General features: G+C 39.7%; 1 protein-coding gene across 1 annotated transcript in view; it reads left to right on the top strand.

Moving 5' to 3' along the window:
- The window catches only part of DCC (DCC netrin 1 receptor), a 1175771-nt gene that overhangs the window by 1020127 nt on the left and 139673 nt on the right, over positions 1–15971 (top strand). The window contains exon 16 of the mRNA XM_087927493.1: positions 6187–6282. Within this exon, the coding sequence (XP_087783619.1) occupies positions 6187–6282 (96 nt within the window). The remainder of the gene's footprint in view (positions 1–6186; positions 6283–15971) is intronic.

The following is a 15971-nucleotide window of genomic DNA, read 5'->3' as shown; positions in this document are numbered from 1 at the left end:
ACATCTCTCCAGTGAAGAAACCCACTGTGATAGCAACTCCACCAGATGGGTAGCCAGCCTTTAAATCAAGTTAAGGAGTGCCAGCATACTAAGACAGCTGTTCCATTGTTGGATAGCTCTTACTTGTAAGATTTTTTTCCCCTTGATGTTCAACTAAAATTTACTTCCTTGTATTTTAAACATGTTGTTTTTCATCCTGTCGTGTGGAACAAGAACACTTCTGCCCTTAAGACATTTGAAAACAGCTATCATGTTTCCCCATGGTTTTTCCTTTTCTACATACTCAGTGTCTCCAGCTATTCCTCTTTTTCTTCACTCAAATTCTACATCATTTTTAGTGCTGACTCCTGTCAATGTGCTGCCTGAAATATGGTGCCCTGAGCTAGATACAAAACCAAGTGTGCTTTGACCAACCCCAAATAAAGAAAAAATAACAGAATAAAATAAAAGAATAGGAAGGGACCTTGGAGGTCTTCTATTCTAACATCCTGATGAAGCAGGAGACCCTATACCATTTCAGAAAAATGGTTGGCCAACTCTTTTAAAAAACCTCCAGTGATAGAACATCCATAACTTCCGGAGGTGAGCTGTTCTACTGATTAATTGTTTTTGCTATCAGGAAATTTCTCATGGGTTCTAGGTTGGATCTTTATTGATTAGTTTATTGTTGATAAATTGATAAGAACAGTGCCTTTTTTTAATCTTGGATTTAATTTGGTTTTGTCCATCAGTATACCCTGATCCAATATGCCCCCTCTACCTTATACTTATATCTTTGATTTTTCCACTCAGATGGAGGGCTTTCCATTGATTGCTGGTAAAATTCATATTGCTCTTTGTCCCAGCTTATCAAGAAACCCCCTGAATCTCAATGCTGTCCTCTAAGATGTTTTCTATTTTTCCTATCATTGTGTCAGATTTGGCAAATTGTACTTTCTATGATTAATTATAATTCATATATGTATGTATGTATGTATGTATGTATGTGTGTGTATGTATATATATATATATATATATATATATATATATATATATATATATATATATATATATATATACACACATACATACATACACATACACACATACATACATACATACACATACATACATACTTCGGAGAACTGGTAAATACCACCTCTGACTGGAGATTTTACAGTATCCTTCCCCTGCCATGCCCAATAAGCCACACCCACAGAACTGGTAATAAAAGAATTTGAATTCCACTATTGATATAGAATGGAGCCCTTCAAAGTTTGCAATACCTTGACATAGGAACAATGACATAACTTCCTCTGATGTAGTTGTTCCAGCTCTGTATCTACTTAATGATAGCATAGTTCAGCCTGCCTTTTCTCTTTTGTGACATTATTAGTCTTCCTTTCCTTCCTTCCTTCCTTCCTTCCTTCCTTCCTTCCTTCCTTCCTTCCTTCCTCAAAACAGGTTATAGAAATGCTTTGATTGATTGGAAAGGTCAAAGATTTATATAGAATTCAGCAATGGTTGCCTACTCTACAAGGTCCTGTGAGATACTGGTATCTCCATGGTATGTATATCCATGGACCCAACTGTAGTTCCCACTGGTTAAAAATTGTAGATTTCTTTGGGAGAAAGGGGGGAAGATGCCTTAAGCTTCACAGAAGTCTTAAGGAAGACAGATGCCTTAAGCTTCACAGAGGTCTAAGGCCCTTCTAGTAGATCTGTTGCAGAGCAATGTAATTTGCTGCAGTGAAGTAGTTTGGACTGTAGAAGCAAGCTGATTTGCTTCATCGAAGAAAAAGGCCTCTTACCTAAAACAACTCAAGTCATCTTAGATGCTTCAGTTCAATGCTGCAGGAGAGAATGACTGTTAGGTTTCAACCCAAGCACTGACCAAATTATTTCAGGATTGGAGAGGGGTGGCTTCTTGAATTGCATGAAGTACCCATTTTTTTCCCCAGTTTGGTAGACTTAGTACTCATCAAATCCCCTGAAGTCATAATTTGCCTTAAATTGAACCACCTGAAATGAGTAATATGGGAATACCAAAGTTACATGGAGCCCTGGTTCCCTATTATCGTTCTTTCTAATGTTCCTTTCTCTTTTTCTTTGCTCTTGATATTGTGTTTTACTCTGTCTCTTTTTTCCCAAATAACATTGCAGACCTCTAACAAATAGGATAAATTGCTCTTGCCAAGGAACTTAATTATGTTTTTACAAAAGTCTTTTGAAGGCCATGCAAGCTGAACCCAAGGGCCAAAATGATCCTGCATAGGACTGCATGCAGTCCTTGCCGTAGGTCTCAGGTTTAATTTTTGCCATTGGAAGTTTTGACGAAGAAAAATTCTACTTGAAACCATGGAGCACATCTGCCAAGCATTGCGATCAGGACTGAGCTAGGGGTTCCAGTGGTCTGACTTATATAAGGGCACTTTCTATTGTCTTAATGGGAAATGTGCTGTTAAAATTTCATTCCTAATATGGAAACAAAAGATTTAGCCCCCTCTATGAAGACTGGCTGTGTAACACCAAAAATCTGATTAATTTGAAATACAGTCAGATTTAAGGTTTTTAGCTCCCCACCAGATGAAATGTGAGATCTGATTTGAATCGATAGTTCAGAGAACTCTCAATAAGTAACATGGACATGAAGAAAACTGGTAGCTAAAAAAGTGAATACATTGATTAGGCTTCTAGCTTATGTGCAACCCAATAACACTAGCTGGTAGATCAGGGTCAGAATTATCTGGATAAAGAAAGAAGGAGGATTTGTTTACAAAGATTTGGCAATAATCCATAAATATTTTTTTTCTTGGTCATTCTCAGCTAGTTTTACTTCAAGACTCTTCTATATTTCTACCTTCTTTCCTTCTTTTGTTTTCTTTCTTCTCTGTAAAATCAGAATGGTAATTAAAGGCATTGGACTAAAACATGAGAACCATAATTAAAAATGCACAACAAAGAATGTTCTTCCTGCTTCAACTCAGAAAGTTCAGACTGTCCCAGGTGTTGTTAATAGTGTTCTACAGAGGAATTATTGACACCTGTACTTTGATAACTGTCTGATTTGGTAACCAAACAGAACTGGTACAGACATCAATGGATAGTTAGGACTGCAGAAAAAATAATCGCAACCAGCCTGCCTTCCATTGAGGATCTGTATATTGCACGAGTCAGAAATAGAGCTGAGAAAATATGTAGAGATCCTTCACATCTTGGGCATCAATTGCGTCAACTCTTCGCCTCAGGATGCTACTATAGGACATTGCCAAACATCTAAACACAGAGTCAGTTTTTTCTCTTATGTCACTACTTTCTGAACCCCTAATCCTCACACTATTTTTTTATGTCTAAGGATATTTATTCGTGTAGCAGTAGTAGTAGTAATAGTGATAGTAGTAGTAGTATTCCTTTCATCTTCTCTACTATTCCCTCTTATTGGTATCTTATTATAATTATTATTACTCTGTTGCTTTGTTTGTACTTGGAGATCTTCTGCACTGGAAATAAATTCCTTGTGTGTCTAGTTACCACATTTTTGGCCAAATTATTCTATTCTATTCTATTATTCTATTCTATTCTATTCTGTTCTGTTCTGTTCTGTCCTGTTCTATTCCACTCTACTCTATTTTACTGTGATTGTGTATATATGTGTGTGTGTGTACATTGTGCGTGTATATTCTATATACTGTACACTGTGAGTGTATAAGTGTATTTGTGTGTATGTGTGTATGTGTGACACAACATTGCTAAGATGTTACTTATATGATATTACCAAAGTTAAGTGCTTTAAAACACTCATTATACCACTTCAAGAAAGTATTTTGTGTAATTATTTTGTTGAAATAGTAACTGAAGTGATTATTTATAGCTATGATATATTTTAGATTTTTTTTCTTTCTTGCCACATGATTAAACTTTATAAAATGTAGTCTATAGCAGTGAAGAGAAATGCTGAGTCCAATTAGTTGAGAATTGAAAAACTTGATTTCTAAATATAGATGTGTATCTGTAATGATATTTTTTTCATAAGGAGAATACATTTCTTCTGCATGTGGTGGTGAAATGCATAGCTCCTGCAATCAAGTCAAGCAAATCCACTTTATTTTACTAACTGAGCAGCTGAGAAACTCTCAGCAGTAACAAGATGGATTTCTTTTTAATGAATATTTTGAGTAGGTCTCCTATCACCAAGAAACTGGCAGGGCTGATTATTCAATAGCCAGGCCATGGCAATGAACAACAGTTTAAGCTGTGTGCTGTTCCAGTGATGTATCCCATGTCTGATGGCAAGTTGCATCTCAGAAAGTGGTTACAAGGCGGATGTTTGAGTTGCTCATTACTTTTCCCAGCCAAATGTATATCTATTCACTCTCAGAGCAATAAAGGTCCTCGGGGAATTGTCACTTTACATAATTGCTAATGTGCCAGAGCAAGAAAGTTATTTTATATGTAGCATACTTTAATTTAATTTAAATAATTTTTTGATTTAAACGCAGTGTTAATGAGTTGCCCTTCACAGCCTGTCTTTTGTTGTTATTGTTGTTTTTGTTGTTGTTGTTGTCCTTGACCTGCTGCCTATTTGAAACACAACTGCTTCCATAAGGACAAATATTGATCTTAATTTTGATGGAGGGTCATATTTGTAGCTCAGGGTTGAAATCAGGGGTGGGATTCAACCGATGTTACTACCGGTTCGGTGAGAGTGTTTTGCGTGCACGTGCTATGCACGCACCCATGCCTGACACGCGCTGCGCATGTGTGTACAGCATTTGCAAAAAAACATCAGCTGTGCCGCCCGGACAACTGACAAGTGTTGCGCGCAGGTGCGCAGTTTTTGAAAATCCTCTTCTTTCCTGTTTTTTCAACCTCAGATATGCTGCCCAATGCAGCTGAGGTTGAAAAAGCTGCAAATAAAGGACAGCCAAGAGCCCGGGTAGGCGAGTAGGCCAAACAGAAGACCAGAAGGTTGTTGCACTGAACTGGTTCTGTGTCAGCTGCTTTTGGGAGCTACTGGTTCTATACAACTGGGCCGAACTGGTAGCATCTCACCCCTGGTTCAAATAGAAGTCCTTGGTACTTCCTAAATTTGATTGTTTACTGGGAAATGTTTCATTACCCAAACTAGATAACATCAACAAGGCTAGAAGGAGAGAAATTTCCGCTAGGTACGTAACTAATAGACTAGTTCATTCCTAATCTGGCAATGAAATGTCTGCAAGAAAACCACCAAGTTCAGAAAGCACCAAGGACCTCCTCACTAAAAAACTTATGTATTCTTGCCAGTATTCATAAGGAAGGGGTCAATGATAAATACAGAGAAGGGGAAAATGAAATCAGAGAACCGTGTGATGACCCTCAACATTCTCTAGTGAAATCTTCAGAATTCTCACTGGGTCTAGTTGAGGTTACTTTCCTCATGAAAGTTGTAACAGGTAGCTCTGAACTTAAACACCTTATGATCTACCAAGTAAACTACAGTCGATGAGCTATGATCAGGGGTTAAATAAAATGGGCAGAAAAAAAAAATAGTTTCCTACTATTTTCAGTAGCTCAGCAGTTATTTATTGTTCCTCTAAATGAACCTGGGAAGAAATGAACAATTTTATTTCATCCTTTATTTTTTCTTAATAGGACTGGAAATATGATTGAAAATGGTTTTGAACATTGGATATGTACATGAGTGAGAAATATATGGATCATTCTTAAGATTTCATTTTCCTTCTGGCATGCAGTCAATTTTTATATATTTGCTTATTTCTATTTATTTGCTTATTTATTTCATTAGATTTTAGATGCCCTCCAACACCAATATGCAAAGGACAACGGTGTAGAAAATAATTCATACAGCATAATATGAATAATCTTAATCAATGGATAGTGAAAAATGTACCCTCGATTCTAATCTCTTAAAACAGTTTCATGCTTGGGGAAGTTCAAAGCTTCTCTATCCAGATTCCCAAAGCTGAGCCTTTTCTTAATTCATAGACCATAAGATAAGGTGGCTTAATCAAAGGCTTCTTGAAAAAGCCAAGATCCACTTTGATCAATATAATACATAAATACATTTGTGTTATTCATTTGAACGAATAACATGGAAAAACATGTTAAGTATGCATATTTGATTTGGCAAGCAAGTTTATGATTATTGCCCAAATCTGCTTCATGCTGTTAACTCTGATGATATTATATTTGCTTCATTTACAGAACCAAGTTCCCATTATGTCATATCTCTCAAAGCGTTTAATAATGCTGGGGAAGGAGTACCTCTTTATGAGAGCGCCACCACCAGATCACTGACAGGTGAGTTGGAAGGGGTTGCTATCTTTATCCTACTTTATTTACCCACCCTCCCTCTTATAGCAACACGTATGGTTGGATAAAGTAAGTATATTCCTTTTAACGGTGATGATGTCATCCCACGTGCTGGAATAGGGCTGGTACAAGTCTGGAAGTTCAGTCTCAGAGACATGACAGTTGACTCAAAAACTGCAAGTGAAGGAAGGAGCTGATTTCACTAAAACTAAGGTGACAGCATGTTGAGACTCTAGAAAGAGTGCAGAGAAGAGCAACAATGATGATTAGGGGACTGAAGGCTAAAACATATGAGGAATAGTTGCAGGAATTGGGTATGTCTAGTCCAGTGAAGAGAAGGACTAGGAGAGATATGATAGCAGTGTTCCAATATTTGAGGGGCTGCCACAAAGAAGAGGGAATCAACCTATTCTCCAAAGCACCTGAGGGCAGGACAAGAAGCAGTGGATGGAAACTAATAATACCATTTTACAATACCATGGTAAGGCCACACTTGGAATACTGCACCCAGTTTTGGTTGCCACAATGTAAAAAAGACATCGAGAAAGAATGCAGAGAAGAGCAACAAAGATGATTAAGGGACTGGAGGCTAAAACATAAAGAATGGGTGCTGGAATTGGGTATGTCTAGTTTAATGAACAGAAGGACTAGGGGTGACATGATAGCAGTGTTCCAATATCTCAGGGGTTGCCACAAAGAAGAGGGGGTCAAGCTATTCTCCAAAACACCTGAGGGCAGGACAAGAAGCAGTGGGTGGAAACTAATCAAGGAGAGAAGCAACCTAGAACTAAGGAGGAATTTCCTGAGAGTGAGAACAATTAATCTGTGGAACAACTTGCCTCCAGAAGTTGTGAATGCTCCAACAATGAGAGTTTTTAAGAAGAGATTGGATAACCATTTGTCTGAAATGGTACAGCCTAAGCAGGGGGATGGACTAGAAGACCTCCAAGGTCTCTTCCAACACTGTTATTCTATTCTAATCAAGGAGAGAACCAACCTAGAACTAAGGAGCAATTTCCTAACAGTGAGAACAATAAACCAATGTAATGACTTGCTCCAGAATTGTGGGTGCTCCAACACTGAAGGTTTTTAAGAAGAAAAGCATTTGACTGAAATGGAATAGGGTTTCCTGCTTGAGCAGGAGGTTGGGCTAGTATGCCTCCAAGATCTCTTCTAACTCTGTTACTCTGTTAACTGAGCTGTTGTGCCTAAGATGACTTTTTCACATACTCCCATCACAAAACATTGAAAACCAAACACGGGTGTTGCATGTATAAGGCACTAAGCCAGAGTTGCTTAACCTTCATTTACTGAATGAAGACAAACCACAGTTGTCTGGGTTCACACAAGTCAAAACTAAGTCAACCTACATCATCACTTAAAAATGATGTGTGAAATCTGGCTACCGTATATTATGAACAAGAAATCGTGCTGTCTAGTTTAAGCACCAGGTCAGCTACATGCATACTCTACAATCTTTTGAACAAATTTAGTGATGCTGAAAACAGTTTAAAATGCAAGACTCAGTATGGTGTTATTCTTCCTTTTTCTACTCTTCCAAAATTTCCTAAAGCTTTAGGAAATTACAGGCAACTAACTATAGGAGGTCCTTGACTTATGGCCACATTGGGATCTGAATTTCTGTCACTAAGCAAGGCAATAAGGGAGTCCTACTGTCAACTCATAAAGCATTCCTGGCTTGTTCTTGAGTTGCCATAAGAAGGAGGGGGGGAGATCTGATGGAGCAGTTTGTTGCTATGACCAGAAGCACATTCCACGCATACCTTTCTCCAGATTGTGTCTCAGGTTACCAAGCCCAGCCAGAGAGGCATGTTTTCCACAGCCCGCAAAAGTGCTTCGTTGGAGAATGTGATTTATAACCCATTCTGAAAGGAGGGGGGAAACAGGGTCATAGGTGCGCAGAAAATTACGTAGGGTAGAGCCAACTGCACTTGGGAAAAGTGCCAACATATTGCTCCTAATAAATAATTGGATTTCTTTTGAAATTTGACTTGAGGTTCATGAATTAATAAGGGCACCCATCAAAACTCTGACACCTGCTTGTTTTTATGACATTTTTTTGACAGGATTGTTAAGCAAATAACAGCAGTTGATAAGTGAATCATGCAGTCATTAAGCAAATCCAGCTATCCCCAATGACTTGTTGGAAGTTGGCTGGAAATAGCAATTATGTGTCCCTATGTCACTAAAACCATTGCCAATCACCCAAATTTTGATCATGTGTCCATGGGAATGCTGCAATAATTTTAACTGTGAGGAAGGGTCACTTTTTTCACTAACATTGTAACTTTGAATGATTGTTAAATGAATGGTTATATATTGTGGACTACCCATAGTTAGTCTGTACTTTCCATTGAACAGTCATGGGAAGTCAGCCATCTCATTTCTGTCCTATTGTACCTCTTTCTCAAGGTAGAATGAAAATCTTATTATCTTTCCGTGAATCAAATTTTCCTGTAGGTTGCCAATGGGATACTCCTGAAGAAGCCAGATTTGGCAATTGGGCCAGAAATTCACAAAGAGTCCATGTACCACCTATTTGACTTTTGCCCCTTCTTCATATACTTGTCTGTGCTACTGTAGAAAAAAATGGAATATATCATATAAAGTTTCTTCCATATCTTTAAAAAAATATGTGGACCCATTATGCCTTTAAATACGTACAAAACTTCCACTTATGGGGTGCCAGAATAACAGAATAATAACATTGGATGAGACCTTGGAGGTCTTCTAGTCCAACCCCCTGCTCAAGCAGGAAACCCTATACCATTTCAGACAAATGGTTGTCCAATGTCTTCTTAAAAACCTTCAGTGTTGGAAGGACCCACAACTTATGGAGGCAAGTCATTTCACGGATTCATTGTTTCCACTGTCAGGAAATTTCTCCTTAGTTCCAAGTTGGTTTTTTCCTTGATTAGTTTCCACCCATGGCTTCTTATTCTGATCTCAGGTGCTTTAGAGAATAGGTTCACACACACACACACACACACACACACACACACACACACACACACACCTCTTCTTTGTGGCAGCCAATGTACTCTCATTCCACACTTATTAAAAGCATAATGTGAGGAATCAATTATGTTTTCCCACTGTACAAATCCTCCTAATGAAAATATAGAGATTAATTAACAGTAATATCATATTGCAAGTTGCCAGAATGGTATGCGGGTTCCTTGCCTCATAGCTCAGTACTCTCAGCTCTGCAAAGAGGAATAATGATGGTTGAACCATTTACACAATACTTTCCCACACCAGAATGTGAAATTACAACTTCTCAGTTTGAAAGCGTTGTGTCATTCACACATTCACCGATGAGCTCCCTCATTAGAGATGCTACGGCAATTACACAGAGTCCATCCATATGGAAGCAGCTCTGTTAATGCATGAATTAATTATCCTTCTGTTTGGAAATGAAAAACCTGACCTATCCACCCTGACTATGCAGCCAAGTCCATAACAGCCATTTTTTGATAAATTTGACTACCTGCTAAAATGAGTCAATTGTGCCTTTGTCAAGATTCAGCTGGAAAGACTACTGAGAGAGCAAAATTAAATGATTATGCTGCAAAGAAACATACTATATTTTCACTAGTGGCTTTAACTCCACACAAGCCTTATGATAATGATCTCTGCTCCAGCCATTTTACATTTCAAAATACCAAATTTAGGCATAATTTGAGGAACTGTAATGCCAGTACACCCCAAAAGAAAGAGAGAAAGAGAGAGGAGAGAGGAGAGAGAGGTAAGGGGCTTCTTAACATTTATTATTTTGCTAAACTGAAGATAATTAGCTCCAGACAGCTAAAGCAGAGATGTCAGCCAGAGTAAGAAAGTGATAATACATGACATTAAAGTTTCCCGCGCCATTCACATCTTCTCTCCTGATTCATCTTTCATTCATGCTCAATGCTTGTGTGTTCCCAATGGTTCAAGTTTTGAAAAGTTAGAATAGGAACGTTAAGATGCAATCATGAATAATGGTGAGTAGAACTCAGGAAGGAGCAATAACTCAGGGACGGAGAATAGAGGTGGACCTCAACCAGTGGTGGAATTCAAATAGTTTAACAAGTGGTTCTCTGCCCTAATGATTTCTTCCAACAACCAGTTCACCAAACTGCTTGGAAAGTTAACAACCAGTTCTGTCGAACTGATGCGAACTGGCTGAATCCCACCACTGACCTCAACTTACAACCATTCATTTAACATTTACCATTTAGAATCCCGTCTCGTCTGTGTCGAAAGCACCAAGGTGCTTCCAGGTTGAAATTATTAGCCAGTGACATCACTGTTGCCCAGGGGACAGCCAGTTGGGGGCGCCTTTCATGTCCCCATTAATGTGCCCACTGAAGTGGTACCCATCTACCTATCTGAGATTGCTCGCTTTTGAACTGGTAGGCTGGCAAAAGCTAGAGTGAATGACGGGAGCTCACCCCACCACACAGCAGCACTTGGGTCTTGAACACGGTCTTGCTGATTGTCAACCCAACATCCTAACCATGTGAGCCACTATGTTCCTTCCATCTGAAGTTATAGGGGCACTGAAAAAAACAAAAGACTTAGAACTGGTCTTTGCACTTACAAGTATTCTCCATAGTCACACGATCAAAACTGGGGGATTTTGCAACCATCATGCATTTACTACAGTTGCAGCATCCTGGGTTTATGTGATCACCATTTGCAACCTTTCCAGGCACTGTCTGATGAGCAGAATCAAGGGGGGAAGCTGGATTATCTTAAAAACTGCATGATTCACTGAACAACTGCAGTGATTTATTTACCAACTTCGGCAAAAAAAGGTTGCAAAGTCAGAGATGATTCACTTAAAAACTGCCTTGCTTAGCAACATAATTTCCAGTCCCAATTATTATTTTAAGTTCGAGGGCTCCCTTTGTTTCTACTTGGAAACCGCTTCTGGACTTTGTGCTTGAGGTAGAAAAAAAATGAAACTTTGATTTTGGGCTTTACCGATTAGATAGATATGGTGTTCTGGAAATAGCTAGTTTAAAGTAAAGATAAAGCTTCCTCTCGCACATATGTGCTAGTTGTTTCTGCTCTAGGGGGTGGTGCTCATCTCCGTTACAAAGCCGAAGAGCCAGCATTGTCTGAAGATGTCTCTGTGGTCATGTGGCCAGCATGACTAAACACCGAAGGTGCACAGAATGCTGTTACCTTCCCACCAAAGTGGTGCCTATCTTTCTACTTGCATTTTTACATGCTTTCAAACTGTTAGGTTGGCAGAAGCTAGAACAAGTAACGGGAGCTCGCTCCTTTATGTGGCGCTCGGGATTCGAACCGCCGAACTGCCAACTTTTCTGATTGACAAGCTCAGTGTCTTAGCCACCGAGCCACTGCGTCCTTTTTTGGCTAGTTTAAACTACTATGTAAAACTAAAAAGTTGTGGTTTGATGTTATTACACTATTCTACTGCATCAAAGGGAGTTGAAGTCAATGCCTTTTCTTTCTTCCCCACTTCTTTTCCACACTTTCCCCTTCCCCTTCCCTATTTCTCCTTCTTTCTCCTTTTTTTGCGTGTTATATCATAAAGAAATGAAATTGTTATTAAAAAATAATAATAATGAACCAGTTGCCTAGCCAAAAAAGAAAATAATTTTGTTCAGAGTTTTTGCAGCATGAATTCAGCTCCAGAAAAATAAACACAGATGGCTGATGCTTCATTTAATATCTTTATAAACATGATAAGTAAATTTTACAAACCAGTTGTAGATTTCTCCAACATGGAGCAAACTCAAACAGAAACATGTTGCAAGTAACTTCAGCACCAGAACAGACAACAGAGAGAACTTCATTTTAGCTCAGGGGGCAAGCATTATACACAGCACAGGAGAGAAGCGGTTTCATTTTCAATAGACAGACTCTGACCTCAACATAGCTCCAGAGCTGCAGAGCTTAATATATAGCCATGCCTAGGGTACTTCTAGTTTCAGTTTCCAGCCTAGGCTACTTCTAGTTTCAGTTTCCAAAACAGTCCTCATTGGCTGACCTTGTTACCATGCTCTATTGCAGTTCATGAATATACTCTGACAAATTTCTTGTCCCCAATTATGGTCATAAGTCGAGGGGTGCCTCTATGTGTTTCCTGCAGAAGATCACAGCCTTCCATCAATATCTTGGAAATACCCATGGCTGAGAATTATTAGTCGGAAGGGATACTGCTGAGCCAGAAAGATTATTAGCCCAACTCACCAAAAGTGGTTTTATATTGTCACTTGGATATCAGTGTTTTAAATCGTTTTCCATAAGTACAGGTTATTTCTAAGATGGAAAAGTTTCATAGGAAGATAAATGTGACATTCTTGCAGTACGTTAATGATAGGTTATAACTCTTGGATCTGCAATGTCAAGATGAGACCATGTAAAAAAGAGAAAGTATGAAGGAAGAGTTTCATAAATAGTTTAATAAAATGGTCCAGTGTACCAAGAATACTCAATACAGCTTGTCTCTTGCAAGAGGAAAAAAAAAAAACCTTACCAGGTAGTTTAAGGAAAATGTTCTTTCTCATTTTTCTTGGAATAATACTAACCTGTCTTAAGGGGTGTTATAAGTTATGTTAAGACAGTAGAAGAGAAGCTGAACAATCAACAACACGATTCATATTCTTAATATAGTACAGTATTACCTTTTTTTCTGCTGCTGAAGAATGTACTGTCTAATCATTCTCTTCTCCTGGTGCATAGCCTAACCTCTTTAAAACATTTGTGTAGGAAGGTTATGTCACGAAGAGCAAAAAGTGAAAAATAGAAAATTACAAACTACATTTGTTCACAAGAAATAAGTGAAGCAAACTACAGCAGGCTCACTCGAGGTAGCTAATAATTCTAGAATTTTGTGAGAAAAATCCATTTAAAAAACAGAAGAAGAAATAGCATTTTATCTCAGTCTCCAAAATACTTGCTATAATATGTTCCTGGTTCTTCTTTGTCTTTTGAATCCTTTACAACAGGGGTCCCCAACCACCGGTCCCCGGACCGGTACCGGTCCATGGATCATTTTTTACCGGGCCGCAAAGCTTGGGCGCCGCCATCTTGTTTCGACGGCGCTTCCGGGTTTTCGGTTGCTTCCGGGTTTTCGGTTGGAAAGTGCTTCCGGGTTTTCAGTTGGAAAGCAGCATTTGGGTGCTCGAGCCTTAGTTTCATTGAAGGGGGGGGCGGCTTCAAACAAAGAGCCGTCCCGATGGCGGTGGAGTCTCGTGTTACTCAGGTACCGGTCCGTGGAAGAATAAATAATCGTGAAACTGGTCCTTGGTTCAAAAAAGGTTGGGGGCCACTGCTTTACAAGGATACATTTATCTGAAATTGTGAAATTACTTTCTGCCTTTTAAAAATGTTTTAAAATATGATGCCTCCCCATCTAGGTGTCTAACAAATAGATAATTTTATGGAACTCAAAGGAAAAGCTCTCTAAATTATCAAACAAATTATCCTTAACTTTAGGGATTTGTGGGCCAGATATAACTTTCTCTGGAACTTGCTTCTCCTTTGCAAGTGTTGATTTAACAGAGAACTTACACCTTTAGAAATAGCTTATGAAGAAAATCAGAGATATGGGTAGTCCTCAACTTATGACAGTTCATTTAACAACTGTTCAAAGTTACAGTATGACAATGTTACTTACAACCATCCATGTACTTCTGGCTGTTACAGCAACCCAGTGCTCACATGATCATGATTCAGGAGTTGGTAACTGGCATGTATTTGTATGACCCAGGTTGTGTAGACCAGGGGTGTCAAACTCAAGGTCCGGGGTCTGGATCCTGCCTGTGGGGTGCTTAGAACTGGCTCATGGGACTACTCTAGAAATAGCAAAGGACCAGCCTGCCTTGCCTCTGCTAGCAATAACGGAGCTTGGGAGGGGCGCATGCTCCATTTTTGCTGACAGAGGATTTCAGGAGGCTGTCCTAGCCGAAAACAGAGCTCACGAGGGCCACATGTGAGCTCCATTTTTGCTGGCAGAAGGTTGCAGGAGGCCATTTTGGCCAAAAATGGAGCTTGGGAGCTGGTTTTCACTTCAGAGCATTCAGGACACCACAGGTGCCCCTGACACACGTGACATCAAGCTGGCCACTGCCACCCCAACCCCCTGAGGTCAAACACAACCCTGATGTGGCCCTCAATGAAATCCAGTTTGACACCGCTGGTCTAGACAGATGCAGGCTACAATAAAGACTTCTATTACCATGCTATCCCATGGCAAATGGCCTTACAATGGCCAGTAAAGCTCCACCCCAAACTTTCCTGAAGGCAGCCACCCACAGTCATTGCAACACAGTCTCAAAAACTAAAGCTAGTAATCATCAGAGATGATTTACAAGGCAAGGAGGAAGTCTGTAATCCAGAAACAAGGTTCAGGCTCCACAGGGCTAGATCAAGAGTCCACAAGAAAGGTTCAGCATCCATAGGCAGAAACACAATCCAAACCAGAGTTTTTCCAAGGCCAGGGAATTGTGTGCCAAAGAAAAAGAATTGTTCCTGATGAAGACACACTTCCCTGGCCTCTGATTAAATCAGCTCAAGCCAGGTGTTCCTTGTGAGGAGGGGCAGGATGGCCTCCTCATCAGCAGCCTTGCAGACCTCATCTGAGTTTGCCTCCATTCCACTCTCCATGCTCTCGGATCGAATGGGGGAGGTAGCTGTTCCTCATCAGAGGGAATCTGCTACTTCTCATTCCCACTGCATGTCTGCAGCTGATCTTCACCTGTGTTTGTGAGGGCAGGCAGTTCTCTGTCTAGTTGACCATCTCCCCTAATGCCGGAGGAACCTGGGACAGCATCGTCCTCAAACATTCCAGTGGAGAATGCCATCCCCATTGGATGGCCCTAGTGGTTCCTCCTCCTCCCCTCCTCCTCCTCCTCCTCCTCCTCCTCCTCCTCCTCCTCCTCCTCCTCCTCCTCCTCCTCCTCCTCCTCCTCCTCCTCCTCCTCCTCCTCCTCCTCCAAACTTGGATCTATTGGGCCATGACAATATTTATAATAGTCGCAGTATCCACCCAGAGTCATTGACTGCCATTTGCAACCTTCCGGAGAGCTTTCAGCAAGCAAATTTTAATTCATTTAATGGCTGTTGATTCACTGAACTACAGCGATTTGCTTAACAACCATGGCAAAAACGTTCAGTAGCAGATCTTGACAGGCTGTAGAAGACACAACATTGAAGCTGGGGGAGTTGTATAGAGCTGGTGATCAGAGTTGCTTCTGCCTACCATTGTACCCAAGAAAGATTTAAAATCTTCCTTGAAAATTGCACTGTTCATATCTGTCTGAATTCAGAATAGGCGCAAAATGTTTCACATTATAATTTCAAATCATTAGCTATGCCTTGAATAATATGCATCATTACGTACAACAGAAAAGGTCTCCAATTTAAACAAATCAAAAGTATTGTAGTTCTACTTTGACTTTAGTAGGAAGAACATGTCTCTTTCTTTCTCCCCCCCCCCTCTGTGTAACATCTATTGATTGAAACATTTTCAATCCTGACTTTATAAGGCCAACTGAATTTGTCAAGCCACAAAGGCAAAAACAAAAATTGACTGATACATAGAAATAGTTGGGTTGTTTATCCCTCAAGCATTTGGTTTACAAGATTTTGAACAAAGCAACTAGGCATCATAAACCATAAATCATTTTAGCAGC

The sequence above is a fragment of the Pseudonaja textilis genome, chromosome 2 (genome assembly GCF_049901715.1).
Source record: "Pseudonaja textilis isolate UNSWEBS1 chromosome 2, rPseTex1.2, whole genome shotgun sequence".
Taxonomy (NCBI): domain Eukaryota; kingdom Metazoa; phylum Chordata; class Lepidosauria; order Squamata; family Elapidae; genus Pseudonaja; species Pseudonaja textilis.
This window is presented reverse-complemented; position numbering and strand designations above follow the sequence as displayed.